Raw genomic sequence first — 16,741 nt, 5'->3', positions numbered from 1 at the left:
ATGTCAGGCTTGTACCCTTTTGTGCTGGTTCATGGGCTGGTCAAAAAAAGGTCTGAAACGACTCACAGAACTTGCTTCTGCTACTTACACTGCTGCTGCTGCGTCACGACGCTTGTCGGGTGTCCCTGAACCAGGGGCTCCTTACCTGTCCCTAATGCTAGGGGCACCCTAGCTTGCATTGTTCCCCGGATTACTTCTGATTGTGAAGAAGCCAGAGCCAAGTACCTTGCCTTATCGCCTGACTCTGCCCTCAGTCTGTACACTTCCCTTACCCAGGGAAAAGGGGAGTAGTAGTGTACCTTAACCCCCTTCATGATCAGAGCTTTTTTTGGTTTTGCGTTTTCATTTTTCGCTCCCCTTCTTTCCAGAGCCGTAACGTTTTTATTTTTCTGTCAATATGGCTATGTGAGGGCTTATTTTTTGTGGGACGAGTTCATCTTTTGAACGACATCATAGACTTTAGCTTGTCGTGTACTCAAAAATTGGAAAAAAATTGCAGTGCAGTAAAATTGCAAAAAAGTGCAATCCCACACTTGTTTTGTTTGGCTTTTTTGCTAGGTTCACTAAATGCTAAAACTGACATGCCTCTATGATTCTACAGGTCATTATGAGTTCATAGACACCAAACATGTCTAGGTTCTTATTATTTAAGTGGTGAAAAAAATTTCCAATATTTGCTTAAAAAATATTGTGCAATTTTTCATGATCTGGGGTTGGATGAGGGCTTATTTTTTGCACACGACGTTGCTGATGTTTTTAATGATTGCACTTTTGTGCAGATACGTTCTTTTGATCGCTCGTTATTGCATTTTAATGCAATGTCACGGCGACAAAAAAAATGCAATTCTGGCGTTTCGATTGTTTTCCTCGCTATGCCGTTTCACGATCAGGTTAATCCGTTTTTTTTTTATTGATTGGGCAATTCTGAACACGGCGATACCAAATATGTGTATGTTTGATTTTTTTATTGTTTTATTTTGAATGGGACTAAAGGGGGGGTGATTTAAATTTTTTTTTTTTTTTCTTATATTTTTAAAACTATTTTTCTTTAAGTTTTGGCATGCTTTAATAGCCTTCATATGAGGCTAGAAGCTGCCACAACTTGATCGGCTCTGCTACATAGAGACGATGCTCAGATCGCCTCTATGTAGCAGACTTACTGCATTGCTATGAGTGCCGACCACAGGGTGGTGCTCACAGCAGTACGGCATCAACAACCATAGAGGTCTCAAGGAGACCTCTGGTTGTTATGCCGATGAACCGATGACCCCCGATCACGTGACGGGCGGCGGTCAACGGTGCACGTATTTCTGGCCCAAAAGTTTGACAGCGGCTTTTAACTAGTTAATAGGCGCAAGCGGATCACGATTCCACCAGCGCATATTGCGAGCACATGTCAGCTGTGCAAAACAGCTGACATGTCCCAGCTTTGGTGTGGGCTCACCTCCGGAGCCCACATCAAAGCCGGGGTACTGCCATTGGATGCACTATGCTGTCCAATGGCAGTAAGGGGTTAATACGCCAACCATACTAACTAGGTAATACGAACAGGGATTAAGGAAAATATCAATCATACAAATATACACACAGAAACAACACAGGCAAAATATGGGGAGTGGAGGATGGGGTTAAGCCAAAGTAGGAGAAGAAATGGAATTATCACACCAACAAAACCTAGCAACAGTCACAGATAAATCCACCAAACGCCTTCTGTAATAACTACCAACAGTTTATGATGCATGGCTGGAGGTTAACTGACAATGAGTGCTAGCCAGGGCCTGGTTTATACAGGAGATGGGAGTGGCTAACAGTGCACAGCTGAGAGCCTTAACACAGGAAAGCTTCCAGGAGCTCTCAACTGAGCAGATTAATCCATGCACTTTTAAAAGAAATTTACACTGTTTAATATGAAGGAGAAGTGCTTCTAATCAGTGCAGTAGTAGGATAAATCAGACATTGCAGTCTTTTGGCTCTTCTCTGTCGCAGTAAACCCATTACATGCTGTAAATGTTTTTGCGTTGATGACTATATGTTCCCAGAGTTGTAAATCTATAACTGATGCACGCTGCGTGCCAGACTGCGGTCTTGACAAAAATCACTCTCTGGTTTGGGGGGGGGGGGGGGGGGGGGGGCAGGGGAAGCAACTGGCAAAATGTACTCTCGTACCGTGGATCTAACAGAATAACAACCCAGTAGTCAGCACTATTTCTAATCCTAGCAATATGGGCACCATGCTGCAGATATGAGCTCCTACTCGCTGCACCATGTTGGGGGCTTACATGAGGTACAAGTCCATGGTATGTTAGGGGCGGGGTAACACTGAAGCTTGCTTCCTCCATCCCCTTCCACCAATCACGGACAACAGAGAGGGGATCGCTATCCTCTTCATCTCTTGACTGTCATCACCTCTTCCTCCTCCATTTGATGCTTAGCTTGTTTAGTTCCATGAGCCACCCTTGGTCGCTGTAATCCACCCTCACATGGCACCCACCTGTGCAATGGCACCACATCCATACGGAGTTGGCTCAAGCTATGCAAATGGACATTCCAAACTGCTTGCACATCGCAAATCAACTGGTTAACCGGTAGTGCCAAAGACCTCTGTAGCAATGCAAGTCGATGAACCCTGTGGTGCGAATGGTGGAAGGGGGCACACAGACTGTGCGTTCTGCAGCAGCACATCCAGGCTGGGATAGTGGTGGAAAAATTGCTGTACCATCATATTGAGAACGTGAGCCATGCAAGGCACATGTGTGAGGTTGCCCCAGCATAGGGCTGCCACCAGGTTCGCACCATTATTGAACATGGCCTTCCATAGCATCAAGTTCAGTGGAGACGGCCCATGCGCTAACAAGACTAAGATAGCTGTCCACAACTCTTGAGTTGTGCGACTGCGATCACCAAGGCATATTAATTTAAACACTGCCCGATTGCAGGGAGCCCTGGCTGTGCAGTACGGAGGTGGGGGGGATGATTTGCTCTGCACTGTTGGATCACGTGTCTCATTAAGGGAGAGGTTGAGGGTGTGTAGCGCCCCCACTGCCGCAGGGCCGAGGGGTACCCAATACCGGGCCTCCGAGTCTCTGCTTCTGGGGTTGTCACGGCGGCTAGGCCCCGGTCCGTGACCCTGCCGTGGGGCGCACAGTGAATGATCGGTGTGGATAGTGGTGGTGGTGCGGTGCAGTAAATAACGAGGACACCAGGTTGCAGTCTCTTTACCTTTTTACTGGAGATCTCTGAGTCCTCAGTCCAGAATATGGTTCACCAGGCTGCGCAAGTCCGGCCGGTCCAATGGCACCTACAGAGTTCACTTCACAGGTGGAAATCGGTGCCTTCCTTCTTAGCGCTATGTGTTGTAGTCCTTCCCTGCTGTGCTTACGGAAAGTACCCCACAACTGTTGTGTCTGTTTCTCGTGTTCCCTCACAACTCGATTAAATGATGTTCTTCTAATCCTCCGTCCCTCCCTGATGTTACGGTTGGAACGGCACCCGTTTGTCGGATAGGCCTGGAGTTCTTCCGGGACCCTAGAGACGCCCCTCTCCCGCAATTGCCTCCCAAGACTTCATAGGTGATTTAGGCGAGACAGCCCGCCTGAGACTGACTGTCCTGCCGCTGTTTAGAGTATTGCTTGAAGCTGGTTATTGTAATACTCCCTTGGCGTTCCGGCCACCGGTAGTGCGCCTCAGTAGGATGTTGCTCCGGTCTTACAGCACGACCCCTACTGGTATTCTCCTATCGCTTGATCTCGTTTCTCACTCAGCACAATCTATCTCGCTTCTAATCCTTTCTTGGGTCCCGCCGCTTCCCGGAGCTGGCGCGGACCCGTTACGTTCTTTTCAATGCCAAGCCTCTGTCAGGATCCCACCCCTGACAGAGACCCTACTGTCTCTTCCTCCACAACACCCTCTGCCACCAGGTGTTGCTTCGTCCAATCCAGTCAGCTTTCTGATCTAACTTCCTGCCTGACCCCCAGTTTACCCACTATGGTGGGGAGTGGCCTAATGAATAGCACCCTTAGCTCCCCCCGGAGGCCCAGCTGTGAAATGTATTGGTGTCTGTGATACCTGATCAGATGAACTCCTTCAGTGCCATCGGACGCACCGTAGCTCCCCATAGTGGCGAAGCCACAGTACTGCAACGACCAGGACTCTGGGGCGCTGCACTCCCCCCTGGTTAAACACAGTACTCCGGGACTGGGAAGAAAACAACAATACAAGTTAGCAAAAAGACATACAATTTTGTTGAGTGCAATAACAATAAGCATATTTGAACAGAGCTTCCCTTTATGGGAGGTGAGGGCACTTGAACGTTACAAACATGGTTAACATTATAAATTATAGGCTATAAATAACTCCTGTTACCCAACCGGGCATTCTACTTAAGTGCAAAATTGTTGAACAATAATTTAACATTGCCTTTAAGGACTCACACTCTAAATCCACTAAAGACCTTCCTATAATCACATTATAAGGCACTTTAACTTTCTCATTCTCCTTCTTTAAATCTGCAGGACCGCCGGTCCTATCGGCACCAGACCTACTGCCTCTCCTTTCTTTTACAGGACCGCCCCGTTCAGCCAGGGCCTACTGCCTTTTCAACTACTATACACAGTATAGAACATAACATTTCTTTCAGTTTAAGAGCACTGAGTCATCTCTACATGACTCCTATCAGGACTCAGGGTTTACCTTCTATCCTAACTTTCTATCAGCATTATCTAAACATTGTCTATCGAACATTAAGCCTTCTCATTATCTTTCTTCCTTTCTTGCATGCTGGACACCACATCTATTTCTACGGGCCCACTGCATCCTTCTTCTATCTTTCACCTTTTACTTCTCCGAGCACATCATCAGTATTCCTTCACATTTAACTAATTAAACACATATAACTCTCTTGTACAAAAATTATCATCACTTTTCTCTCATTGACATTATTGCTATTTATCTTAAGTAATTTTACTATTGAAATACGATAAATGAACATCCCCTTTAAGAGGGGACCAAGTCTCTGTGAGGTAGCGTGTCTTCCCAAGCTACCAGTCCATACTCAGCAAAGGTTCCAGTGCGGTATCTTCGCAAAGAGTCTTTAAGTAAAACCAGTAGGGAGCGCCTTTAATAAGGTGCAACTATTTACAAGAAGTTCGGATCATGCACTGTTCATGATTTCAGCAGTTTTTGAATAACATAGAAAAATAGAAAAATAACCAAAAACAATAGGGATCCCGGGTCCATAGAAGGATCCCCCTAAAAGTTTACCCTGAACGGGTTTTAGCAGCAATCATAAAAGGCAATAAAACAGTAACTATTTTACAAGTAACAAAGTACAGTAGAATCTTACTGTGGTGGTCTCCGGTCTGGCATCACCAGGCCAACGGATCGCACTGGTGCGCCAGGAAGCGGTTCCGGTCCCAGCAGTGATAAAATCCCTCGCCGGGACGCCCTTCTCACGGGTAGGTGCACACGTTCCTCCGGAGCACGGCAAGGACGGGCTCCTCGAGATTCCGCGGGGCCGGGCTCTGCTGCTTTCCCCTTGGGATCATCTTCTTCCGGTGTTCCGGCAGCAGCCTGGAGGGCAATGCATCGTTGCACACCTCGCGCCATCCAACCAAACTCTCCCGCAGCCCTCCTCCATCTGGTGTAAGTCACCGCATCGCCTGGCTCCAGGTCGCGGGGAAATCTTCCGCTGCAGGGCTCCACCTCCTCCCGATCCACGTGGATCTGTAGCGGCTCCCCGATTTCTTGGATAACCCCGCGTCCATACTGAGGGTTAAAGGCCGCCACTACACCCCAGTGTGATGGCGGGATCTCCGGGGTGCTAATTAAATCAACCTGCTCTGCAGGCTGGGGCCGGCTCCGCCACGCTGCCATCAGACGCCGTAGATGTTCGGCGTCCGGCATGATCTTCAGGCCCGGCGTCTGTAGCGTACCTTCAGCTGCGGCCAGGTGGGAGGGAGCAGGGGACACTGGGGATAAACGGATCTCCGTAGGCTGGCCCAGCCGAGTGAGCACGCGGGCATCAGCCTCCAGCCTGCGGGCTAGCTGTCGGGCCTCGGCTGCAGCCACACATTCCTCAGACAGCGGCAGAGGGGGTCGGCCCATCGGTGACCCTGTGAGGGTCAGACCCCGCAGCGTCGGCGTTTCTGGGGCTATGTCAGGTTGCGCAGCCTCAGGCCGGACCGGGTCAGCCCCGCGTGGTGCTCCTGGTGTCGCCATCTTGGCCTTTCCTCCAATGTCTTCTTCCCGCGGTCTCTTTCGTGGGCGGCCCCGTCCCCATGGTCTCCACCCTCCAACCAGGATCAGGAGGCGGACCTCGGCTGTTGACGGGCACGTCCTCAGGACACAGAAATACTTAGACTGGGCGGCCATCGCTGTTCGCGCTCTCCAGCTTGTCTACGCCTACTTCACGCCCCTTCTCTCTTCAGCGCTGCAATGGCGGCGGATTTTGGCGGTAAATGGCGCAACACAGTCTTCGTAGTAAAGCACAGTCAAAGCACAATAAATCACAGTTCCAAGGCACACATGACCTGATTCTTCAGGCTTAAGTAGATCCTGTTCGTGACGCCAAGTTGTAGCGCCCCCACTGCCGCAGGGCCGAGGGGTACCCGATACCGGGCCTCTGAGTCTCTGCTTCTGGGGTTGTCACGGCGGCTAGGCCCCGGTCCGTGACCCTGCCGTGGGGCGCACAGTGAATGATCGGTGTGGATAGTGGTGGTGGTGCGGTGCAGTAAATAACGAGGACACCAGGTTGCAGTCTCTTTACCTTTTTACTGGAGATCTCTGAGTCCTCAGTCCAGAATATGGTTCACCAGGCTGCGCAAGTCCGGCCGGTCCAATGGCACCTACAGAGTTCACTTCACAGGTGGAAATCGGTGCCTTCCTTCTTAGCGCTATGTGTTGTAGTCCTTCCCTGCTGTGCTTACGGAAAGTACCCCACAACTGTTGTGTCTGTTTCTCGTGTTCCCTCACAACTCGATTAAATGATGTTCTTCTAATCCTCCGTCCCTCCCTGATGTTACGGTTGGAACGGCACCCGTTTGTCGGATAGGCCTGGAGTTCTTCCGGGACCCTAGAGACGCCCCTCTCCCGCAATTGCCTCCCAAGACTTCATAGGTGATTTAGGTGAGACAGCCCGCCTGAGACTGACTGTCCTGCCGCTGTTTAGAGTATTGCTTGAAGCTGGTTATTGTAATACTCCCTTGGCGTTCCGGCCACCGGTAGTGCGCCTCAGTAGGATGTTGCTCCGGTCTTACAGCACGACCCCTACTGGTATTCTCCTATCGCTTGATCTCGTTTCTCACTCAGCACAATCTATCTCGCTTCTAATCCTTTCTTGGGTCCCGCCGCTTCCCGGAGCTGGCGCGGACCCGTTACGTTCTTTTCAATGCCAAGCCTCTGTCAGGATCCCACCCCTGACAGAGACCCTACTGTCTCTTCCTCCACAACACCCTCTGCCACCAGGTGTTGCTTCGTCCAATCCAGTCAGCTTTCTGATCTAACTTCCTGCCTGACCCCCAGTTTACCCACTATGGTGGGGAGTGGCCTAATGAATAGCACCCTTAGCTCCCCCCGGAGGCCCAGCTGTGAAATGTATTGGTGTCTGTGATACCTGATCAGATGAACTCCTTCAGTGCCATCGGACGCACCGTAGCTCCCCATAGTGGCGGAGCCACAGTACTGCAACGACCAGGACTCTGGGGCGCTGCAGGTGCACATGGAGGCCCTAGATTAGATGGAGTAGGCAGAAGCAGTGGAGGAAGTGTTAGATACAGGAGGTTTGTCCGGCAAGCCTTGGGGATGCCAACACTTGATGTCTATTGACACTTGTGTCCAGTGGTTTTGTTCACCATCCCTTGGTGTCTAATGGTTTAATTCCCCAACCCTAGGTGTTTAGTAGTTTAGTTCCCCATCTGGTGGGAAAGTATAATAGAAACACGTTACCACTTCTGCATTTTTCACTTACTACTGGTTTTGGCTTACAAATACTAATTTAAAACACTGATGAAATACTGAATGTGGCCCAACACTCATCCAGATGTGTGAATGTAGCCTTAAGACTCATGTAGACAAGCGTTTAATCCATCCGTGTACGGTCTAATTTTTTAATCAGATATCACACGGACAGCACACTTATCAATGTTATGCAGAAGTGCTTGTGCAGAATGATTTTTTTCTCGATTTGACTTGTACATCTGCATACATGGCCAATTCGGTTTGAAGAAAAAGAGGCCTTCTTCACCATTGATACTATTAAACTGTGGAACTGCCTACAGCAGGAGCTGGTTACAGCAGGGTTTATGGATGGTTTCAAGAAGGGCTTAAATGCACTGCTTAGAAGAAAAAAATACTCATGTACATGTGAACATTTTTTGTACAGAATATTGATACAGTTAATTGGCACTCAGGATTGAAAAATTTGTTCTTAGTTTTATAGTTGTACAGGTGTCTCTTTACAACCACACTAATTATGTACAGTGGGGCAATAAAGTATTTAGTCAGTCAGCAATAGTGCAAGTTCCACCACTTAAAAAGATGAGAGGCGTCTGTAATTTACATCATAGGTAGACCTCAACTATGGGAGACAAACTGAGAAAAAAAAATCCAGGAAATCACTTTGTCTGTTTTTTTAACATTTTATTTGCATATTATGGTGGAAAATAAGTATTTGGTCAGAAACAAAATTTCATCTCAATACTTTGTAATATATCCTTTGTTGGCAATGAGAGAGGTCAAACGTTTTCTGTAAGTCTTCACAAGGTTGCCACACACTGTTGTTGGTATGTTGGCCCATTCCTCCATGCAGATCTCCTCTAGAGCAGTGATGTTTTTGGCTTTTCGCTTGGCAACACGGACTTTCAATTCCCTCCAAAGGTTTTCTATAGGGTTGAGATCTGGAGACTGGCTAGGCCACTCCAGGACCTTGAAATGCTTCTTACGAAGCCACTCCTTCGTTGCCCTGGCGGTGTGCTTTGGATCATTGTCATGTTGAAAGACCCAGCCACGTTTCATCTTCAATGCCCTTGCTGATGGAAGGAGGTTTGCACTCAAAATCTCACGATACATGGCCCCATTCATTCTTTCATGTACCCGGATCAGTCGTCCTGGCCCCTTTGCAGAGAAACAGCCCCAAAGCATGATGTTTCCACCACCATGCTTTACAGTAGGTATGGTGTTTGATGGATGCAACTCAGTATTCTTTTTCCTCCAAACACGACAAGTTGTGTTTCTACCAAACAGTTCCAGTTTGGTTTCATCAGACCATAGGACATTCTCCCAAAACGCCTCTGGATCATCCAAATGCTCTCTAGCAAACATCAGATGGGCCCGGACATGTACTGGCTTAAGCAGTGGGACACGTCTGGCACTGCAGGATCTCAGTCCATGGTGGCGTAGTGTGTTGCTTATGGTAGGCCTTGTTACATTGGTCCCAGCTCTCTGCAGTTCATTCACTAGGTCCCCCCGCGTGGTTCTGGGATTTTTGCTCACCGTTCTTGTGATCATTCTGACCCCACGGGGTGGGATTTTGCGTGGAGCTCCAGATCGAGGGAGATTATCAGTGGTCTTGAATGTCTTCCATTTTCTAATTATTGCTCCCACTGTTGATTTCTTCACTCCAAGCTGGTTGGCTATTGCTGATTCAGTCTTCCCAGCCTGGTGCAGGGCTACAATTTTGTTTCTGGTGTCCTTTGACAGCTCTTTGGTCTTCACCATAGTGGAGTTTGGAGTCAGACTGTTTGAGGGTGTGCACAGGTGTCTTTTTATACTGATAACAAGTTTAAACAGGTGCCATTACTACAGGTAATGAGTGGAGGAAAGAGGAGACTCTTAAAGAAGAAGTTACAGGTCTGTGAGAGCCAGAAATCTTGATTGTTTGTTTCTGACCAAATACTTATTTTCCACCAGAATATGCAAATAAAATGATAAAAAAAGACAATGTGATTTTCTGGATTTTTTTTTCTCAGTTTGTCTCCCATAGTTGAGGTCTACCTATGATGTAAATTACAGACGCCTCTCATCTTTTTAAGTGGTGGAACTTGCACTATTGACTGACTAAATACTTTTTTGCCCCACTAACTATAACTACCTTGTGCAATACAGCTTTTAAAAAAGTTTTTGTCCGATAGCCAATTACCTTTGGAATGCAACCAGGAGTAATGGGGTGTAATTTATTGAAATACTTCTTACCGTTATTCAGTACAAAATGGCTTTAGAGATTCATTGTACAATGTTCTCATGGCTTTGAGTCTTGTGATTTTTAGATTACACTCTGCCAGATATTTTGATATACAAGTTTATTATCTGTTTTGCCTACTCCTACTGTGAGTGCTACTGTCAGCCGAACCTGTAGATATCAGCTGGTTCAGCCAACGTTCATCTAATATAGACTGTGGGGAGGGGAGGGCCTTAGAAGTCCAGAAAAAAAAAAAAGTACATTTTTTCTCAATACAGAAACCATGTTACCATTGGGGATTCACCGTGGTGGGCCAGCTTGACAAATGCTACATGTCCATTTTTCTTCACTTGTACTTCTATGTAGAACATTTCTGAGGTTATATAGCAGGTTCTTCCATTTGGACCCAAGTGTGACTCCAACCTGTGTTTTTGAAAAGTCAGAAATGATGAACACACTTTCTAGTAAAGTTTAGTTTCTTTAGTAAAAAAAAAATATACAATTCAACCTAAATGGTCTGACAGCTACTATTGAGACTACTACTGTTAAAGTTGTTATAACCCCATGTATCCAAACCATAAAGAAGGTCCAGTGCAACAGAGCATAAGAGCATATATAGGAAAACTGCACATAGAGAAACAACCAAGATAAAGTAAAATAATATTTGACAAAATCTTTGAAATGTATTATAAATACAATAAAATTGCAGAGCAAAAGAGAAAAGGGTGAATCAGGCAATGAAAAACACCAAAACCGTGGAAGTAGGGCCCCGGTACTTACTTTTCACTGTGGCGCCTTCTGCCTCTGATGTTTCAGGTCAGAGGGCGCGATGACATGTCTGTGCGCCCTCTGCCTGACCATTCAGTACAAAGAGCCAGAAGACGGCGACGCTGAGGTGTCCGGAGTAGAGCAGCAGCCAGGGAGGAGATGGAAGCATTTAATTTTTTATTATGGGGCCATCATATACTGGAGCATCATATAGGGCCAATCATATACTGGAGGATCATATGGGGCCAATCATATACTGGAGCATCATATGAGGCCAATCATATACTGGAACATCATATGGGGCCAATCATATACTGGAGCATTATATGGGGCCCATCATACACTGGAACATCATATGGGGCCAATCATATACTGGAGCATCATATGAGGCCAATCATATACTGGAACATCATATGGGGCCAATCATATACTGGAGCATCATATGAGGCCAATCATATACTGGATCATCATATGGGGCCAATCATATACTGAAGCATCATATGGGGCCCCATCATATACTGGATCATCATATGAGGCCAATCATATACTGGATCATCATATGGGGCCAATCATATACTGGAACATCATATGGGGCCAATCATATACTGGAGCATCATATGGGGCCAATCATATACTGGAGCATTATATGGGGCCCATCATACACTGGAACATCATATGGGGCCAATCATATACTGGAGCATCATATGAGGCCAATCATATACTGGAACATCATATGGGGCCAATCATATACTGGAGCATCATATGAGGCCAATCATATACTGGATCATCATATGGGGCCAATCATATACTGAAGCATCATATGGGGCCCCATCATATACTGGATCATCATATGAGGCCAATCATATACTGGATCATCATATGGGGCCAATCATATACTGGAACATCATATGGGGCCAATCATATACTGGAGCATCATATGGGGCCAATCATATACTGGAGCATTATATGGGGCCCATCATACACTGGAACATCATATGGGGCCAATCATATACTGGATCATCATATGGGGCCAATCATATACTGGAACATCATATGGGGCCAATCATATACTGGAACATCATATGGGGCCAATCATATACTGGAACATCATATACTGAAGCATCATATGGGGCCCCATCATATACTGGAACATCATATAATTGAAAATTGTCTTTGCAGAGAAATTGGAAGTTATAAAAACAGCTCTGACTGCTTTAAAAATTAAACTAGCATTGCATACTTTTTATTGGCTATGCATTTATGTTCATAGTTTTTAAAAAAGTATTTATTTTTGTATGGATCTACATCAAAGAATATAAATGCAATATCTGGCACTGGAATCCATAAGAGTAGTATTGAGTAAATCCAGATATTTTACAAATTTTCACAATTTAACTTATATTAAACCATTTACTTACCCCTTTTGCTTTGATATGGATTCTATCCGGGTTAATAAGGTTGAAAGGGATTTTGCTAAAATTCAGAGGAATCATTTTGTAAAAACTGATCTTATATGACCAAAAAAAAAAAAACACACGCACAACCCAAGATTATGAATCATGAAGAATCATTAAATGATCAAAAATGCCTTATTTTGAATTATAATAGATTAAAACAAAATGTATTAGGTGCAAAAAAAAACAAACAAAACTTTTCCCCCAGTTGGGCTTTATTAAAATATTTGTACCCTTCTTACTTTTACAGGTTCTTTGTTTACCTGCACATTGAACTTTGATGTGATCTTAGTTATAAATGTAAAGAGCGATAAAAATATAAAAATTATAAATCCCACCAGACTGTCATAGTGATGTGACTGCCAGATTCTCAGTTAACTCGCTCTGCAGCCAGCAAGAGACAGTGCAACATGGTGAAAACATTTTTCAATGAAACCAACTGCATTTGTTTTTTTGAGTACCAATTACAGTACATGCATTTAAGTAACACAAAAAACATAAGTTTGTCCCCAAAGAGGTGGACAACCCCTTTAAGGCTAGTTTCATATGTTGAGGCAAGGCTACATTTGTTTTGCAGAGATTTTCTTAACTTTCTTTCAAATCACAGCAAATTCTAGTCACCTTTCACAGCTTCTTGCAATGTATTTGTGCATCTCAAAATGGGATGTTCTGCTAAGCGTTTTATAGTGGCTGAAGCAGGCTTTTCCTGAAAAAAAAAGGATATTGACAGTGCAAATAACATAATACATAACATATTAATGTATGCAAAGTATGAATTATAATAGAATTCCATCTTAAATGCCTTTGTGTCCCACACTTAATTGGGCATTCTATAAGGTCTGGTCACAAAAGCGGTTTCTGCACAAAACTCTAAACAGTAATTAAAAAAAAAAAAAAAAAAAGGGTCACCAAAAGATCAAAGCACAAAGTATTAATACATGATGAAGAATAAGAAACCAAAAAAAAATAAAAAATCAGTAGCTCAATGAAGGCTTAAAGAGATTAAACTGAGGGCCACAGAACGTATATAGAAAAAAAAAAATGCCTATGAACCATATACAAGTCCATCCATAGAACATGGTTCACAGTGGATTTCAAATACTTCCATTAGCATAGATTAGATATGCCTATAGGCTTACATAATTTTAAAAAAATGTTGTAATTTTCAAACTTAATTTTTATGCCCACATGTCTGCTTTACATCAGCATAATTTTTGAAACACTTTGTTATAAGGGTTAAAAGTTGACCAGCGATTTCTCATTCTTACAACAAAATTTGAATTTTTATTTATTCATTTTGTAATTTTTTTTTTTGTTAGGGATCACTTTTAGATCCACTTTTTTTTTCTAACTTCCACAAGGGTAACAATAGAAAATGGACCATATAATTTGTTGCGCAATTTCTCCTGAGTACGCAGATACCCAATATGTGGAGGAAAAACACTGTTTGGGAGCACGGCAGGGCTTGGAAGGGAAGGAGCGCCATTTGACTTTTTGAATGTAAAATTTCCTGGGATAATTATATACAAGGTGAAAGAAAACCATCCATCTTAACAAAAAAGAAGCCATCTCCCGCTGAAGAAAAATACTTCTAGATTCTCCTTTACATATACTGACACAGCTAAGGGCCGCGCTTAGTAACCCGATATTTACCCTGGTTACCATTGTAAAAGTAAAAAAAAAAAAAAAAAGTACCCTGTGGACACCGGGGGACGTGACAGACATCAGAATGTGAGTATGTACTGTTTTTTTTATTAACTTTTACAATGGTAACCAGGGTAAATATCGGGTTACTAAGCGCGGCCCTGCGCTTAGTAACCCGATGTTTACCCTGGTTACCCGGGTGCTGCAGGGGGACTTCGGCATCATTGAAGACAGTTTCAACGATGCCGAAGTCGTTCCCATGATCGTTGGTCGCTGGAGAGAGCTGTCTGTGTGACAGCTCTCCAGCGACCACACAACGACTTACCAACGATCACGGCCAGGTCGTATCGCTGGTCGTGATCGTTGGCAAGTCTTTTAGTGTAACGGTACCTTTACTCAGAGTAAAAATAGTTACCTGCGCAAGCAGGTAAACACTATCATATGGTGTCCTTTGTTATTTATCGGCATACACCATCATTGCTGCCTACACCTCGGGAGCCCCGCTTCACCTGTGGGAAGCATCACCATCTGGCCACCATACCATCACCCCAGAGGACCCCTTTAAGTGGCGTCTGTCCCTACTGACTGAAAACCACAGGTGACGTCATGAACAATAGACTTTATTTACAATTCCCCTTAAAAGACCTTTCCCCTTTAATTGAGTCCCAGGGTCACGGACCGGGTCACAGCCACCGTGACATCCCCTTTAAGTGCGACCAGACCCCGATACAGAGTATCCCCATTGCCCTGGTGGGCGGCTAAAACACAAAAAAAAGTGGCAATTTTTTTTTTAAATTATAATACCGCTGTAGAAAAAGTGGAATAAAATGAAATTAAAAAGTTAATATTTACTAGGAGGCAATTTTACTATTTAGAGAGCATGAAGGAGTCATTATTATTATGCAAGGAGCACAGTGGTGGCATTACTACGTGGGGCAGTAAGAGGAGACGTTATTGTACCACAGAGCAGGTGCAGTAATAGGGATACATACGGCAGCAGTGGCTCAATATTGGGGTATAAGCAGAATGAGGAGTTTGTGCAGGTTAGGAATAGATAGAGACGGAGCTGGAAATGTGAGAAGTCTGATGGTTCTGTGCTGTAATTTCTGCAGACAAGTCCTGGCTGGTGTAGTAGTCATGCCAGTCTGGGCCAGGGGAAAAAAAAAGACGGCAAAAAAAAAAAAAAAAAAATGAAAATGAAGGATTCCATAAGAAAGAAGAAAAAAAACAAACAAACAAACAAACAAAAAAAACAGCTGGTAGTCACTATTTGTAACTGTACTGTCATCTTATACGATCACCATATGTTGGTAATAAATCAGTGCTCGCCATTGTATATAGATTGATTTTCAGTAACAGCATGGTCATCTGCCGTGGTTCCCCTATACCTACAATTAGGGTGCGCCACCGTAGCCGTTTTCATGGTTACCTGGTTAGGGGCCCACTCAGATGTTTCGCCCGCCGCCCCTGAGCTGAAACCCTAGTGACACCTCTGCTGGAAGTGTATGTTGCGAGTCACTGTGGTATTTGGATGGTAGCATTAAGGAGGTATTTTGGTGTTTTTGTATTGTAAGTGTTGCTGTGAGAGGCGCTATATTTCAAACTGATCGTGTATATTTCCTTCTGAAAATCATTGTTGGAATGGAATAGGCTCGAGGGGTGGCACTTTTTAAATAGTTTGGAGCCCCAATTTTTTTGGGGGGGCTGTCCTGGGTGCTACCAGTCATTGTAAATTTGCCTCTAATAAGGAGACATGCTGAAAACACATCAAGAAAGAACAGAAATTATTTTAGGAGTCTAAAAAGCCCCAGTGGCCAGTATGAAAACTGCAAGATTACAAATTTATTTATTTATTTTTTTTAAATAAAAGATCTTAATATGATTATACAGTTTAAAAAAAAAAAAGTCAAAACTTATGAAAATACATATGAAACATAAAAACTTGATTTAAACAGATGTTTTCAGACCATAGCTTCCCTTTAACATCAGAAAACAACATTTTTTATGTAAATATTACTTGGCATTTGCATTTTTAATATGATATTTAAGTAAAAAAAAGGTTGGTAGATAAGAGGTGGAACACAGCTACCTTCTAAAGACAGATGTAAATGTAATAATTTAAAGACTTTAGATGAATGCAACTCAAGAAAAACCAAGAAAACTAGTTCTTACCAGACAATAACGGACAAGTTTATATGTTTCAATCCATGGTTTCTGTGAATATTTCAAGTGAAGCTTTTCTAGTAAGGCTTTTGATGAGAGCTTTACTGGAGCTGCAATAATTAAAAAAAAAATAATAATATATATATATATATATATATATATATATATCGCACTGTATAAAAAAAAAAAAAAAAAAGGAGGTAAGGTATACACTACACAGTAATCATTGCACAAATTTACTCATAACCTGTTGTCTAGCACAGAGGCATAGCTAGGGAATTCGGTCAGGGGGGCGAAGCTTCTGAGTGGGCCCCTAACCAGGTAACCTTGATTACAACTCGGTGACACACCCTAAAGGCTGAGTCACACATAACGATATCGTTAACGATATCGTTGCAACGTCACGCTTTTGGTGACGTAGCAACGATCCCGCTAACGATCTCGTTAAGTGTGACAGCGACCAACGATCAGGCCCCTGCTGGGAGATCGTTGGTAGTTGGGGAATGATCAGGACCATTTTTTGGTCGCTGATCACCCGCTG

The 16,741-nt window shown here is 44.2% G+C and overlaps 1 protein-coding gene across 1 annotated transcript in view; it reads right to left on the bottom strand.

The window, feature by feature from the left end:
- The window catches only part of LOC143782098 (mediator of RNA polymerase II transcription subunit 1-like), a 108,191-nt gene that overhangs the window by 63,569 nt on the left and 27,881 nt on the right, over positions 1-16,741 (bottom strand). The window contains exons 2-5 of the mRNA XM_077269212.1: positions 16,210-16,310; positions 13,015-13,099; positions 12,358-12,412; positions 10,462-10,594 (exon numbers count right to left, since the gene is read on the bottom strand). Of these exons, the coding sequence (XP_077125327.1) occupies positions 10,462-10,594; positions 12,358-12,412; positions 13,015-13,099; positions 16,210-16,310 (374 nt within the window). The remainder of the gene's footprint in view (positions 1-10,461; positions 10,595-12,357; positions 12,413-13,014; positions 13,100-16,209; positions 16,311-16,741) is intronic.

The sequence above is a fragment of the Ranitomeya variabilis genome, chromosome 6, assembly GCF_051348905.1.
Source record: "Ranitomeya variabilis isolate aRanVar5 chromosome 6, aRanVar5.hap1, whole genome shotgun sequence".
Lineage (NCBI taxonomy): Eukaryota > Metazoa > Chordata > Amphibia > Anura > Dendrobatidae > Ranitomeya > Ranitomeya variabilis.
Note: the sequence above shows the minus strand (reverse complement) of the source record. Positions and strands in the feature narration are given on the sequence as shown.